The sequence below is a fragment of the Phycodurus eques genome, chromosome 10 (assembly GCF_024500275.1).
Source record: "Phycodurus eques isolate BA_2022a chromosome 10, UOR_Pequ_1.1, whole genome shotgun sequence".
Lineage (NCBI taxonomy): Eukaryota > Metazoa > Chordata > Actinopteri > Syngnathiformes > Syngnathidae > Phycodurus > Phycodurus eques.
The window spans coordinates 28446384-28459836 of NC_084534.1; the positions used below are offsets into that span (position 1 = coordinate 28446384).

The window sequence follows — 13453 nt, forward strand, 5'->3', positions numbered from 1 at the left end:
GTCGCCACGCCCCGCGGCTTAAGTGACGCGGATTCGCCGGTCAGCCTGTCAATCAAAGCAACGCGTCAAGCTCACGCAGTTAGCGTGTGCGTCCGAGCGGATGCGTTTTGCGTCACCAAATATTTGTGATAAAATCCGTATATGTTCTTAAATATACTACACGTGCATTTAACGGCCATACCTTTGAAATGTGTAAAAAGAATAACATGTTTGTCGAACATGTTTAAAGCAATCCGGACGTTAACGCAAGTCGGTCTTTACTTTGAAAAGGTAAGCGGAAGTAGGAGTGTGCTGGCAGGCGCCAGTCGGCAAAACTGTCGCAAAAGTCGCTGTGCGAATGCGCTGCTAACTGACTGACTGGCAACTAGTTGGAGGACTTGGACGCGGACGCCTCGCGAGCTCGTAAAGTCACCGGGCGCCGAACGCGATGGAGGTGGACAAGATGGACGAGAACGACTGGCGGTACCACGGCGAGGGCAACAAGAGCCTGGTGGTCTCCCACGTACAGGTGAGTCGGCTAGGCTAACAGGGGGGGCAAGTTGGGCTAAAGAGCTCGGGCTCACCTTTAGCCGGCCTCGGAAACACAACATCCCGGGGAATGTGTCTTTAAAGCGGACGGCGGAGGTCGGCGGACTATTTCGCTAGCTTGGCCGCAATCAATGGGAACGGGCTTCCGATCCTACAAACGTCACAAAGACCGTCACCGACACGTCGATGTGTGGGCTCGGGGTCAGCGGGGTCAGCTCGCCGAGCTTCCCGAAGGTCCTCTCGCCTCCGGGACCGAGGTGCGTTCAGGGACACGCGGCGGACCAGCCCGAGCGCGTTGACGTTGAGCAACAAGTGATGGCGGCACAACGTCGCGTTCTCGCAGGCTGCGGGACAGCCCGCCTGCCCGCCTGCCCTCTGGCCGCCCGTTTGGGGGGACATGAAAGAAACTGACGGCTCGGTTTGGCATCATTTGAGCTGCGTTAATGCAAATGTCAAGAAAAGTTCATTTACAATTTCATCATACACTAGAGAGACACCAATATGTTTGGGTTGTGTTTTTCAAGCCAGTTACCATTTATTAATAGTCAATAACCAATATTTGGTTATTGATATTCTTTTCCAGTAAAAGGAAAAATATTGGTATCAAAATTGTGATTAATACAAACGCCAACACTTTGTTTAAAAGCCTTTGAGCCTATTTTTATTAAATAGCTTTTCCGATTTGCAACATGTTGAAGTTTTTTTTTTTTTTTTATATAAATCTTGGACAAAAGATATCTTTGTTTCGTAATTGTAAGAAAAAGTGCAAGGAGCTCCCAGGCTTGGAAAGTTCAATGAAAACCTAACCAAATAAGTTGCTCCCTAAAGTTTTCTCCAGTAAATTGTTTTCCCATAATTTAAAATTGCTGTGTTAATTGAATAGTATCTTGGTTTTAAGTTTATACAAAAAGAAAAAGTCCAGGGACCTCCCAAGGTCAGCTGGAGCTGAAAATGTAGATGGATAAATAGTTCCCTGAAGTTAACCCAGTTTTAAATGGATCCCTTATCAATCGTGGGATAATAAAAAAAAAAAAGAAAAAGAAAAAAAATGCCGATATGTGTCAAAATGCCAAATGTCGGCCTATTACTGCCATATTCTGTTAGCGTCTAAATGTACCTTTTGGCCTCCTCGAGGCCACTTTTGGCACATTGGCAAGCATGAAAACTACGCGTTTGTGTTCGTCGTCGTCAGTGGTGTGCTGTCAACTGGCAACCTACATTTGTATTCCATGAAATGGTCTTAATTGATTCCCAACTGTTTAATCTCTTCGTTTCGTAGTGTTTCTCTCGGCTGCACTCAGTTTTGTTGTCCAATCGGGTTCCAGCCGCGCCGACTGACTCGGCAGCCATGAAAGTTGACCGAGATGAACTCCGAGCAATTTCCTCGCGCTCGCCGACGCGGGCTTCGGTTGGCGTTTTTACGACCTGAGCGGGAATGTGGCTTGAGACCCGCCCCCTTGCGTAAAGTGCCCTGAGACGACGTCTCTCGTGATTTGGCGCGACACAAAATCAAATTCCATTCCATTTCAACGTGGCCTCAGAGGGCTCGCCCGCAATCCGGTCAGTATTTTTCCGTACGTTCGATGAGCAAAGTTTGGGAGGAGCAAGTATCAATCTGCGCATATGAATGTCTTTAATAACCGTCATCTCTGGTGGCTATGATTTTATTTCCACTAGGTGTGTTTTTGTCATGTTGTTATACATAAATATTGATCGTGAACTGCTCCAGATGATGTGATGTTGCGGTTTTGTATTGCAATGATGTTTCTTCAATTGCGACGTGATAGAGGTGGATTAAAGTCTACACTGAAGAAACAGGTGCCAAATACCTTTATTTTAAAATGTCTCTCTTTCTATACGAATGACAAGAACTAAAAAAAAATGGCAAAGGCTGCGAAACAGTGGGAAGGTTGTATGAAAAGCCCCGAGGCTTGAAGTCAAATGACAACAAAATGGTGCTTTCAAAACACGTTTGGATCAAAACTGAGCTCCCCTAGATGGGAAATTTCCGTTTTAATACATTCAAATAAAGTTGAATAAAATGCCACGATCAAACAATTGTTAGTACAGTGAACCAGGGCTGAACTGGGACAAAGCACAGCCGACTAGTAATCTGTTTGTGTCCCCTGAAGCGCTGTGTTTTACAATGATCCCAAACCCGACACTTAATTATTGCGGTGAAAGTGTATATGGAAGGTGTTCAGAGCGGCACGTCACACCTAGCTTAATGCTGACACATACTGGGAAATGCCATAGACAGGAGAATAAATAGCATCTATGTTGCAGTAGTTGTGGGTACAAATATCGTATCATCGCAGTGACCCCCCCCCCCCCACAAAAGTCGCATGAGCAAGAAGTTGGCGCTACGTCGGAAAGAGCAAAAACGGGACGTGAAAGACGGCCGCCCGTCCCGTCTCGCTCGCGACGCGCTCCCGAGCGTCTCGCCTTAGGCGGCCGTTTGAAAAACGCTGGAGTTAGTACTAGGGATGAAGAAATATGAAAAATACACGATGCTCTCATTTTGATGTCGTGACCTTGGAATGCAACCTGATATTGATTTTGGCGTCTTTCCTTCCTCTCAGCTGTCCAAAGTTCTGCGCCTGCTCAAGTATCCCGCCGAGGACTCCGAAAACCCGCCGCAGGTGAACGGGCCGCTCCTTTATGCCACCTTTTTGCTTTTCCGTCGGGCATGAACCGACACGCGTTTCGGCGGTGGGCGTCTTCGAATTGTTTTGAAAGCGCGTCGTTTTCCTCGGGATGTCGAACGGCGACGGCGGCATGTTAAACCGGTTTGTGAATCAACTCGTCTCGCTGCCGAGTCAGTATGCAAATATGTCTTTTTCCCCCCAGCCCCGATAGCTGCGCGTGCGCACACGTGCGCTCATTACCACTGCGTGTGCGTTTCAGACGGCCGAGCAGGCCTTCAGGCAGATCCAGAACATCGTGGACTTCAGCTCCAACGTGATGAGCGGCCTGCTGGGCGACAAGTTCGTCCACAGCGGAGTAAGTTGCGCGCGCGCACCTTCTCTCACGCTCACGCACAAGTTTCTCATTCATTCATTCATTCATTCATTCATTCATTCATTCTCTCGCGCACGATTTTCTCTCGCACTCTCTTAATAACATGCTCTCACACACAACACACACTCACACGCAGACTCTTCTCATGCGCACGTTCCCTCTCACGCTCACGCGACATTCTCTCGTTGGCAAACGTTGCCAATGCGAGTGAGCAAGATGAGGAAATTGCGTTTTGAGCGGATTACGCAACGATTCCAGCGTTAGTTGACACATCGCCGATGTCGTTTTGGGGCCTAAAATGCAACATTTTGGACTTTAGGATTGAGGGTTCGCTTTGGGATTCGGGATGGGTTAGGTCAGGGTTCGGGCTTGGGAAGTTACATTTACAATGACGTCAGATGAGTGTTGAGGTCGGCGTGAATGTTCTGTTATAGTCCAGCAAATTTTTTAGGATGTTTTCAGGGTTAAGATGGCTGCGTGCTTCTGAACGAGACATCTGCGAGTGCCTGAAAACGTTGAAAATCAGAAAGCCAAGAGAAAGTTTGCATCATCTCGAGTTGCTGCATTCTTTCAAAAAAACGTAAATCATTATTTCAACTTTTGTTGTCAACACGTGACCTGTTAACGCTCGACCGTGTCCCACGCACACGCCCACTCGCTCCCCTCGCCAAAGTTGCCATCTGAACGGCAACGCGTTCCGCCGCACGCTCGTTTCCCTCATCTCTGCGGCGTTCTTGGACGACGAGCCGCAAAAGTCGTTTTATTGGCGTGGCGCTTTAAAAAGCCAGATCGGAGGAGGACAAGAAGCCACATCGTTCTCGTTATCGTGTCGGAGACGAAACAAACGAAATATTGTTGCGACGTGCGTGCGCCGGAAACCATCGCCGCCGTCGTGCCGCTGCGCGGGCTTTGACGCAAGTGATGACAGCGAAGACACGTTTGTCAATCAAATGTGACAAACGTTTAATAAATGGGAAATATCACCAAAATACAAAGATTACATGGGAAAAGAATGCGGAAATAATAATGACAAATTTCAAAAAAATATTAGATTGAAGTGGAGAAAAATATATATTTTTTAAATACTGAAATATTAAATGAAAAAAAAATCTCAAAATAGCAAATCATAAAAAACATCCCTACAAAAATACAGATATTAGATGGAAAATACAAAAATATGAGACAAACAAAATAAAATGCAACAAACCCAAAATATTCGACAGTAAAGTATAAAATATGATAAATATTCAAACAAATACACAAATTCTGTATGAAGAAAATCATTTTTAAAAATCAGAAGAAAAATCAAATGTTAAATAGAAGCTTAGAAAAATATAAATTATGCAAAAATATTTGAAAATAATACACAAATATACGACAAAAAACAACCACATTAACGGCAGAAATAACCAAGTATTAGAGGGGAAAATAACTAGCAAAATGTTAGGAAAAAATGCAATATTAGACGAAAGTACGACATTCCGACAAAAACGAGATCGTGAATTAACATCGATTTTCTGCACCCTTCCAGGAAGTGGTCAAGCTGCCGATGGAGTTCTTGCGTCAGCTGTCAATCAAAGTTCAACATCAGCGGCCCGGTAACGAATAACAATAAGAGCCGAATGTGCTCACGTTGAGCGCGGAAAGATCCGAGTATTAATCTTGATGTTTGGCTCGGCGTCAGCGTGGCGGCGCGACAAAGTGATGGACATCTACAGCGGCTGCGCCCTCTGCCTGCCCAACCTGACCTCGCCCGCCCCCCCGCTGCGCTCGCACACGCCGCCGCTCTGCGTGGAAATCAAGGTAAACGCGCACACCGCCTCGAGAGAAGATTCGTATGCTATATCGTAAATATTTCATTTCCTCCCCCGCGAATAAATGCCGATTCAGCAAATAATGTTTGATGTTTTTCTTATTCCGATCAACGCGAACTGTTGATTGTCTGAAGAAGAGATGCTACGATACAATAAATAATTAGCGTACGCTTTTGCCAGGAACAGCAAAAATCATGTTCACGTTTGATTGGGTTTTTTTTTTTTTTTGCCACCATGTTTCAGAATATTACAAATAGGTGAGTTTTAGGTTGCCTCCCCCAAATCACACAAGAGGCAAATGCCCAATCATGAAGAAAAAAGGAACTCGATGCGTTTCCCTTCGGAGGATGTGTCGCGAGTCAAGAAACTTCATTTCGGACACATTTTAGCATTAAAATGAACACTTTGGGACATCATTTGTCTTCGAAACACCGTGTGAATGATGACAAGTGCGAATAGTTGAAATACTATTCAATGAAATAGATTTTTCAACGGAAATTGTGTGGGCCACATCTTGACCGTTTTTGGTCCAACGAAATCGAAGTGGCGTGCGTGCGTGCGTGCGTCAACCCCAAAAGAAGCGTTTTCATCATGTATTCGATTTCTATTTGATCTTTCTGTAGCTATTTTTTGGGTTCGTTTTAGCCACCAAAACAAATGATCAGCAAACGTATGTATTCTAATCAATAGATTTAGATTCGGATGAATAGATGAGACGTTCCGTTTTGTAATGTTTTCATCCAGTTGCACAAGTCATTTACCAAGGAATGAGAATAAGGTGCGAGGTGTCTCACGGAAGGGCGACATGTTTCGATTGCTCTTCTCCTTCGAGGTCAACGTCGCGGTTTTCTCACATCGTGTTCCTCGCGTGTGCGCGTTTCAGCCCAAGTGCGGCTTCCTGCCGTCCGCCGATCACATCGGCAGAGACGTCAAGAGCAAAGTGTGTCGCTTCTGCATGCACCAACACTACAAGGTAAAGCCCCGAATCGCCACCGAGGCGGCACGCCGACGTCGCCGACGTTGCGTTTGTGAACTCTGGCAGGTGGCCAACGGGCGCTGGAAGAGACGCAGCCTGTACTGCCCTCTGGACTTGTTCTCGGGGTGAGTCGCCGACGCCTTCGCTCCCGCGCGACGGCCGCGCTGACGTTTCCGCTCCTTCCCGCAGGAGCGGACAGAGGATGCACTTTGCCGTCCGGCAGCTCATAGAAGAACCGCAGAACAACTTCAAAATCTTTAAGGTCGGTCAGCTTTAAGCGCCGTCGTTTCTTTTGTCTCATTAAATCGTTTGGCCGTTGATTTATTGTCAATAATAAAATAAAAGAACATGTGAAATAAAATGAAAAAATGAGACATTTGCCCAGAATTCACTGTATTGAAGAATTGGGCAACGACTTACAATAACAAAAAGAGATTCTATTGTAGGTTTAAGGCAGTGGTTCCCAAACTTTTTTTGCAGCGCCCCCTTTTGGAGATGAAATTATTTTCAGCGGCCCCCCCCCCCCCCAACACACACACACACACACACACACACAGTTTTGGAATAAATACGCCTCCGCTTAGCTTGCAAACATTATTCCTTGGGAATCAACAAAAACATGAACAACAAACATAACTGCAATAATCGGTGCTGCGGTCACTTTGACAGTTGAAAAATGACAGCGGCGACTTTAGCGAGCCACCAAGAAGAAACCAACCCCCAAAGATTTCTTTTTCTGCTAACATGTAACGTCGTGAATTCCTGCAGTGGCCGGTGTGGGCTCGCGTTTGTGTGTCAGTGGGTTTATCTTGGTGTTCGGGATGCCAAGTCTCCAAATGACGTCTCAACTTGTCGGGCTTCAAGGTGTCAGCGGGCGGTTTTTTGAGACGCGGTACAGGCCGTGGTCTCTCCTCATTGCCCGCCGTTGTACAGGTGAAGCCGTGGGCGAGACAGGCGTCGGCATAATTTCGCGTCTTTGCTTTGTCGATCCGTCATCTGCTTTGCGTTGAATGGGTAGTCCTCTCACAAACTTGCCCATGCTAGCGGTGAAAATGTGTTCCTGTATTGTTTCCATTTTTATTTTTATTTAACAGCCCTCTTTTGGTGGTGTTTTTAAGATGCTCTGTAGTAAAATTAGCTCCATCTTCTGGGTGTAACTTAAGGATGAAAAGGGTTCATGGTGGCCCCGCGGCCCCCCTCCCCGTCATAACGCCGGGGCGCGCCCCCCAGTTTGAAAACCACTGGTTTAAAATTTAAACATATTTTACAGCCACACTTTAACTGACTCAAAATAATTATTTGTACATTGAACATTTAAAAAAAAAAAAAAAAAAGTTTTTTTAAAATTTGTATTCAATTATTATAAACACATTGCTCTATCATTAGAATCATCATTGAGTTCATGGGTTAGTTATCCATCCATTTCCTGTACCGCTTTTCCTCACGCGGGTCACGGGCGTGCTGGAGCCTATCCCAGCCATCTTCGGGCGAAGATCTTCGGTACACCCTGAACCGGTCGCCAGCCAATCGCAGGGCACATAAATTTGAACTTGAATTTTGGATTTGAACCCCGGTCCTCAGAACTGTGAGGCAGACGTGCTAACCAGTCATCCACCGTGCAACTTGTTTAGTTATTGTTATTACAATTGTGAACAATTGAATTAGTTTTTCAAAATTATTACAATGTTAAATTCTTGCCGGCACGGTGGGCGACTGGTTAGCACGTCCGCCTCACAGTTCTGAGGACCGGGGTTCAAATCCCGGCCCGCCTGCGTGGCTTTTCTGCGGGCACTCCAGTTTCCTCCCACACCCCCGAAACATGCGTGCTAGGTTATTTGACAACTCTAAATTGCCCGTAGGTGCGAATGGTTGTTTGTTTCTATGTGCCCTGCGATTGGCTGGCGACCGGTTCAGGGCGTACCCCGGCTCTCGCCCGAGATGGCTGGGATGGACTCCAGCAGCCCGCCACCGCGGTGAGGATAAGCGCCGAAAGAAAATGGTTGAATTGGTCTACTATTGAAATCCTAGATTTTATTTGCCGGGTGGTCTCATTCTGAGTTAATTTCTTTTTACAGAAGACTGACCTGGCAAAAAAAGAAGCAATGAGCAGGATGCTAATTTATGCAACTTTGTATGACGTCATCATTCGCGTGTGCGCGTGTCAGGGGGGTCAGTGTATATACAGCGGCCACGGCGGCTGCAGCGAGGACTCGTCGGACCTGAACTCACTGCTGTACCACCTCCGACCTTACTTCCTGTACAGCAACAACCGCATCCACACTCACGTGAGCGGCAAAGCCGTCCTCGGCGACTTCATCCAGGTAACCGCTCGCCACGCTCGCTCGCAGACATTTCCGGACACGCCTCGCTAAAGTTCTCAGGTTACGGCACGCAGGTGCTGGTGAACGCCCTGCTGAACGGCGGCGGCGGCGTAGGAGGCGGCGGGGTCGTGACGGACCGACGGGAAGAGGCTCGGAGTTTCTGCGAGGCCAGTCGCTTCAACAAGGAGAGAAGTCGACACGGTCAGACAAAACGACACTTTCAGTCTGTCACGTCGTCGTGATGACAATGACACTGACTAAACGATGGTGATGTAACACAAACATCCCTCGATTGCCATGACACTGATTGTCTGGTGACGCTGACTAAACACCGATGTAGCGTCTCTTCATATTTTGAGGACAAAATGCTGGTAATGTCGCATGTCTTCATCACGATGATACAGACTAAATGCTGGTAACATAGCATTACCCATGAGTCCTGATGACACCTCATCAGACTAATCGTTGGTGACATAGCATCTCTTCATCTGTCGCTGGTGACATAATCTCGTTATCATGTTGATGTCCCACCGACTGTAGATGTTGTGCGGCACCTTCGTTACGGTGACACTGACTCAGTCCCGGTGACATCGCATCACTTCGCCCGTCCGCTTTCGTGCAGGCTCTCACGGTTTACCCGGCGACAGCGTTCTGTCCCGCATCCTCCAGACGCAAATGTTGGACAACTTGAACATCGAAGGCCTTTATCCCCTCTATCGCCGAGTGGAGCAACACCTGCGCAAATTCCCAAAAGAGAGGTAACGTGCTCGGGCCGGCCAAGCCGACACTTCCTGCGTGTCCCTCACGAGTCCTTTTAGTATGTGTGAGCGTCACAGCGTTTTAAGTGTCTCAGCTAAAAAAAATCCAGGAGCGGGTGTGAGTGTTTCTTTAGTGTGTGAGAGCGAGGTAAAAAGTTTGAGTTTTCAGTAGAATGTAAGCGTGTTACAGTCGTGTTTACTAAAGTGTGTGCATCAAAAAAAAAGCTTCTCAGTTGTGTTTGAGTAGTGTGCGCGTGTGAGAGGGAATCGTGAATGTGCCCTCTCGGGCGCTCGCTCTTTTTCCACTCTGAGAACCAAACTGACATCGTCGTCCTGGTGCTCGCCACGTCTGACATCACTTCCTTTCCCGCCCCCCAGAAGTCGTCTGCAGGCGGACGGTCCCTACAACGAGGCGTTTCTCGAGCGTCTGCGCAAATGTCCCGCCGAGGACGACGGCTCGCTGGACTTTGCCGTGTCCAAGGTAAGACGGACGGCGGCCGAGCCCGCCCCGCCCGCTTCCCGTTTGTGAGCGTCGTGCGTTGCGTTCAGGTGCATCAGTACCGCGTCGCCATGACGGCCAAGGACTGCTCCATCATGGTCGCCCTCGTGCCCTGCGGCGACGACCTCCAAGACGACGACGATGTGTGAGTGTGGAAATGTAGAATCCCCTCTCACGCCCACCACTCAGATGCTCTCATATACACACGCACTACAGCATTTGTTTCCCCATTCACTACTATTATTACTATTCTCACACGCAATCCCGATTTTTTTTTTCACACTTCTTAATCTCCCACCTTAATTGCTCTCACATCTAGTGCAATGCTCTCATACACACGACTTGAAACACTCTTGTAAGGCAATACTGAAGTGTGTGTTTCAGTTAATGATATTCAAGCCCAGAACCGCAAAACTGCGAGGCAGACACGCTAACCACTTGGTCAACGTCACTTTCTCACCTTTTGTGCTGCTTATCTTGTTGTTCGGCGCCGTCCCCCCCAGTTTGTGCGGTCAGCGTCGCCTGCGGGACTTCCTGTCGTCCAGACCGCCCACCTTCTCCTGCTCGGTGTCCATCCTGGACCTGGACCCCAAGCCCTTGGACAGCATCCCGCTGCAGCTGGGCCTGGACCACAAGATCGTGTCGTGCTACACCAGGACGCTCTCGGCCGCTCAGGCCGACCGAGACGACTGCACCACGCTGCTCTTCAGGCCCGTCTGACGCCCGAGCGGGTGCCGTCGCCTTTGTTGCGCGACGCGGAAGCCGCTTCCTGCTCTCTTCTGCCTTCACTTTCTGTTTGTTTTGACTTCGGAAGGTCGGGTGGCAAGTTTGTCTCCTTGAATGGACGGCGCCCGGTTCCCTGGCAACCGTTTTGGCCGTCTCCGTGTCGACGCTGCTTACCTGGATAGTGCCAAGAGAGGCGGGTAATGATGATGTCATTTCCTGAATGTATGCGGGACCTTTGCCAACCTACTGAGGAACTGGAACTCCTTTTTATTTGGACTAAGATAAGCACGCGTGTGTGTGAGTGTGTGTGTGTGTATACGTGCATGTATGTCTGCGTGTGAGCCCCTTTCACGTAGAGATCCTACATTGTGGTCCTGAGCCTGTTTCACACAGATTTTGCATTAGAGCCTTGGAGGGCGTGGGGGGGGGATTGTTGCAATGAGGCAGTTTCACACACGAGGTGTGCATCAGAGCTGGAACTTTGTCCTGTTTCACACAGAGCTTCTATGTTAGGGCCTTAAACAAATGAATAACATTGTCATCAGTTTCACACTGAGGTGTATAATTGGAACCGAAGCATTGTTGTCACGAGCCTGTTTCATAAAAAGATTCCGTGTAATGGCTCTAAAAAAAAATAAAAATAAATAATAATTCTCGTCACACGTGCCGGATAGGAGCCAGAATCAATCCAACATTTATCCGTATTCCAAACAAGCCAGCAAAGCCGGATATTGTTACAACTGTGCGCACTTTCACACAGGCACACGGCACCCGGTAATCAGATAATTAAAGGGTGACAGTGATAAAGGCTTTCAATTCAACAGGGCAGGAGCACCCGACTTGTCGAAACTACCAATCTCGGTGGAAGATTCTGTGCCGCTGCCGTTCACACAGAACCCAGCAAAGACTCGATTAGGGAAGATGTCGGACAGCGGCAATTTGGTGGGAGATGTGAGCGTCTGGTGTTAAACTTCACACCTCGGACTTTGTTCCCCTTCACGCACGGTGCTCATACCACATTTTTTTGCCTTCAAATCTGCCGTTTACATGAAGAAACGGCACCCTGGGGCGGTAATATTCCGACTTGTGCGAAAGGGGGTTACTGTGATGTCATTTCCTGTGAGTGTCCCATCTGCTTATTGGCTGGCGCGCGTGTGCGTGTGTGAAATGGTTACAATGTGAAATCCTCAGCTCGGAGATGCGTTCAGGGCCTCTATGAAAAAGTTTGCCGGGATGTTTTTGTGTCAACTGACCAGGGGTGCGCCACCTACAGTATGGATGAATGATCACAGAAAACTCAAGTATAACAATCATTGTTTTTCAGAGAAAATAATGAATGGACCTCGGACACTCCTGGTTTAGCGTGCGCGTGTGTGTGTGTGGGTGGGGATAAAAACGATTTGCGAATACAAAGGCTGCTTGTCTGCCATTTTGTATGTAAATTATTTATTTTTGTAGATTCTGAGCTCTCCTGTCACACAATTTATACTGAAGCAAAATAATAATAAAACAAAACACTGAAACACACAACAGCCTTCCGCTTTCTTTTTGTCTCCAAGTCATTCAACTTTTTCTTCCATCTTTTCTCATCCTCCCCAATCTTTCATCATTTTCCCTTTCCTCCTTTTCTCCATCTTTATTCATCTTTCCCATCCTCCCTCTCACCCTTGTTCTCGTTTCCAGTCATCCTCCCTCCATTCTTCCTCCTCACCTATGTTCCAGCTCTCCTCTTTCTCCTTCATCAGTATTCTGTTCGTCCTTTCTTTCTCCTCATTTTTCGTCCTCTTGTCCTCCACCTTTCCCTCCCTCTCATTCTTCCCCTCTTCTTTTATCCTCTCCCTTCTTTCTCTTTCTTCTCCATCTCAAGCTGTGCGGGGAATCACTCACTATATCGTGCCTTCCTTTTATTCAGTTGACCCAAAAGTCCAAGAAAGATACGGACCAAAGACGATTCAAAACAACCTTTCGTGTCCATCAGCTTCATGCTAACACACAATGGGAAACACCTGAGACGGGCTAACGAATAGCATGTACGTGGCGGCGTTGTAACACTTTAACCGACGGATATTTGAACACAAATGGTGCTGCATCCCATGCGGACAGACAATATAATACATTCTTAACTAATAATACTGAAAATGAAGGAGTCACGGCATTTCCATTTTTCAGTCGTCTGTAATGAGTCCCGCGGCTCGGACGACCTCCTCCAAGGCGGCTTCGGGCCCGAGCAGCCTCGTCAGGCCGCGGAAGGCCTCGGCGGCGCCGTCTACGGCCCGAGACGGGAACAACTGCAACGCTGCCCACACAATTATTGATGTTTTTAATAATGACTCTACCTTAATTGACCACATAAGTCTTGTTGGATGAAATCGAAGCGCTTATGTGAATAACGCTCTCTTTTAGTGGAGGGTTCGATAATACTTATTATTGCTTTAGTGAACATTGCAGATGTGCGAGAGAGGAGCATCTCACCTCTGTTTGGGATCTTCGTGAGCAGGTCCACTTTTGGTGCGACCTTGCCCTCCTTGGTCACGTCCACAAACCAGTGCACTAACAACGTGCACCTAACCGGCAGGAACGAGGAAAAGAACAAAGAAAGAAAGAGAGAAAACATTTCCAAATGGCAGAAAGAAGGACGAGTAAATTAAAATGTCTTGTTTGTTTTTTTGTTTTTTTTTTACCCTGGAAGATGAGGATGATGAAGAGTGAGCATCGATGAACTGCAACCGCCGGGAACACACACCACATTCGGATATTTAGCCTGCAAACAAAAGCACACAAGACAATTATCATGACACGCACACGCACAT

General features: G+C 47.5%; 2 protein-coding genes across 6 annotated transcripts in view; one reads left to right on the forward strand and one right to left on the reverse strand.

Moving 5' to 3' along the window:
- Nucleotides 1–300: 300 nt before the first annotated feature.
- On the forward strand, nucleotides 301–12190 carry ippk (inositol 1,3,4,5,6-pentakisphosphate 2-kinase). Of its 5 annotated transcripts, none has more exons than XM_061687235.1 (14): nucleotides 301–508; nucleotides 3111–3170; nucleotides 3436–3531; nucleotides 5081–5147; nucleotides 5234–5352; nucleotides 6247–6336; nucleotides 6406–6464; nucleotides 6529–6601; nucleotides 8505–8660; nucleotides 8735–8861; nucleotides 9201–9418; nucleotides 9797–9899; nucleotides 9968–10062; nucleotides 10421–12190. In XM_061687235.1, exons 1-14 carry the CDS (start codon nucleotides 428–430, stop codon nucleotides 10823–10825), a joined length of 1749 nt encoding a protein of 582 aa, XP_061543219.1. In that variant the 5' UTR covers nucleotides 301–427; the 3' UTR covers nucleotides 10826–12190. The 5 variants fall into 5 exon arrangements, with proteins under 5 accessions (XP_061543219.1, XP_061543220.1, XP_061543221.1 ...); XM_061687236.1 differs by having other exon boundaries at nucleotides 9800–9899; XM_061687237.1 differs by having other exon boundaries at nucleotides 8603–8660; nucleotides 9283–9418.
- Nucleotides 12071–13453, reverse strand: part of cenpp (centromere protein P) — a 78563-nt gene continuing 77180 nt past the window's right edge. Inside the window, exons 7-9 of the mRNA XM_061687240.1 lie at nucleotides 13325–13404; nucleotides 13116–13207; nucleotides 12071–12939 (exon numbers count right to left, since the gene is read on the reverse strand). Coding sequence (XP_061543224.1) covers nucleotides 12809–12939; nucleotides 13116–13207; nucleotides 13325–13404 — 303 coding nt within the window. The 3' untranslated portion in view covers nucleotides 12071–12808. The remainder of the gene's footprint in view (nucleotides 12940–13115; nucleotides 13208–13324; nucleotides 13405–13453) is intronic.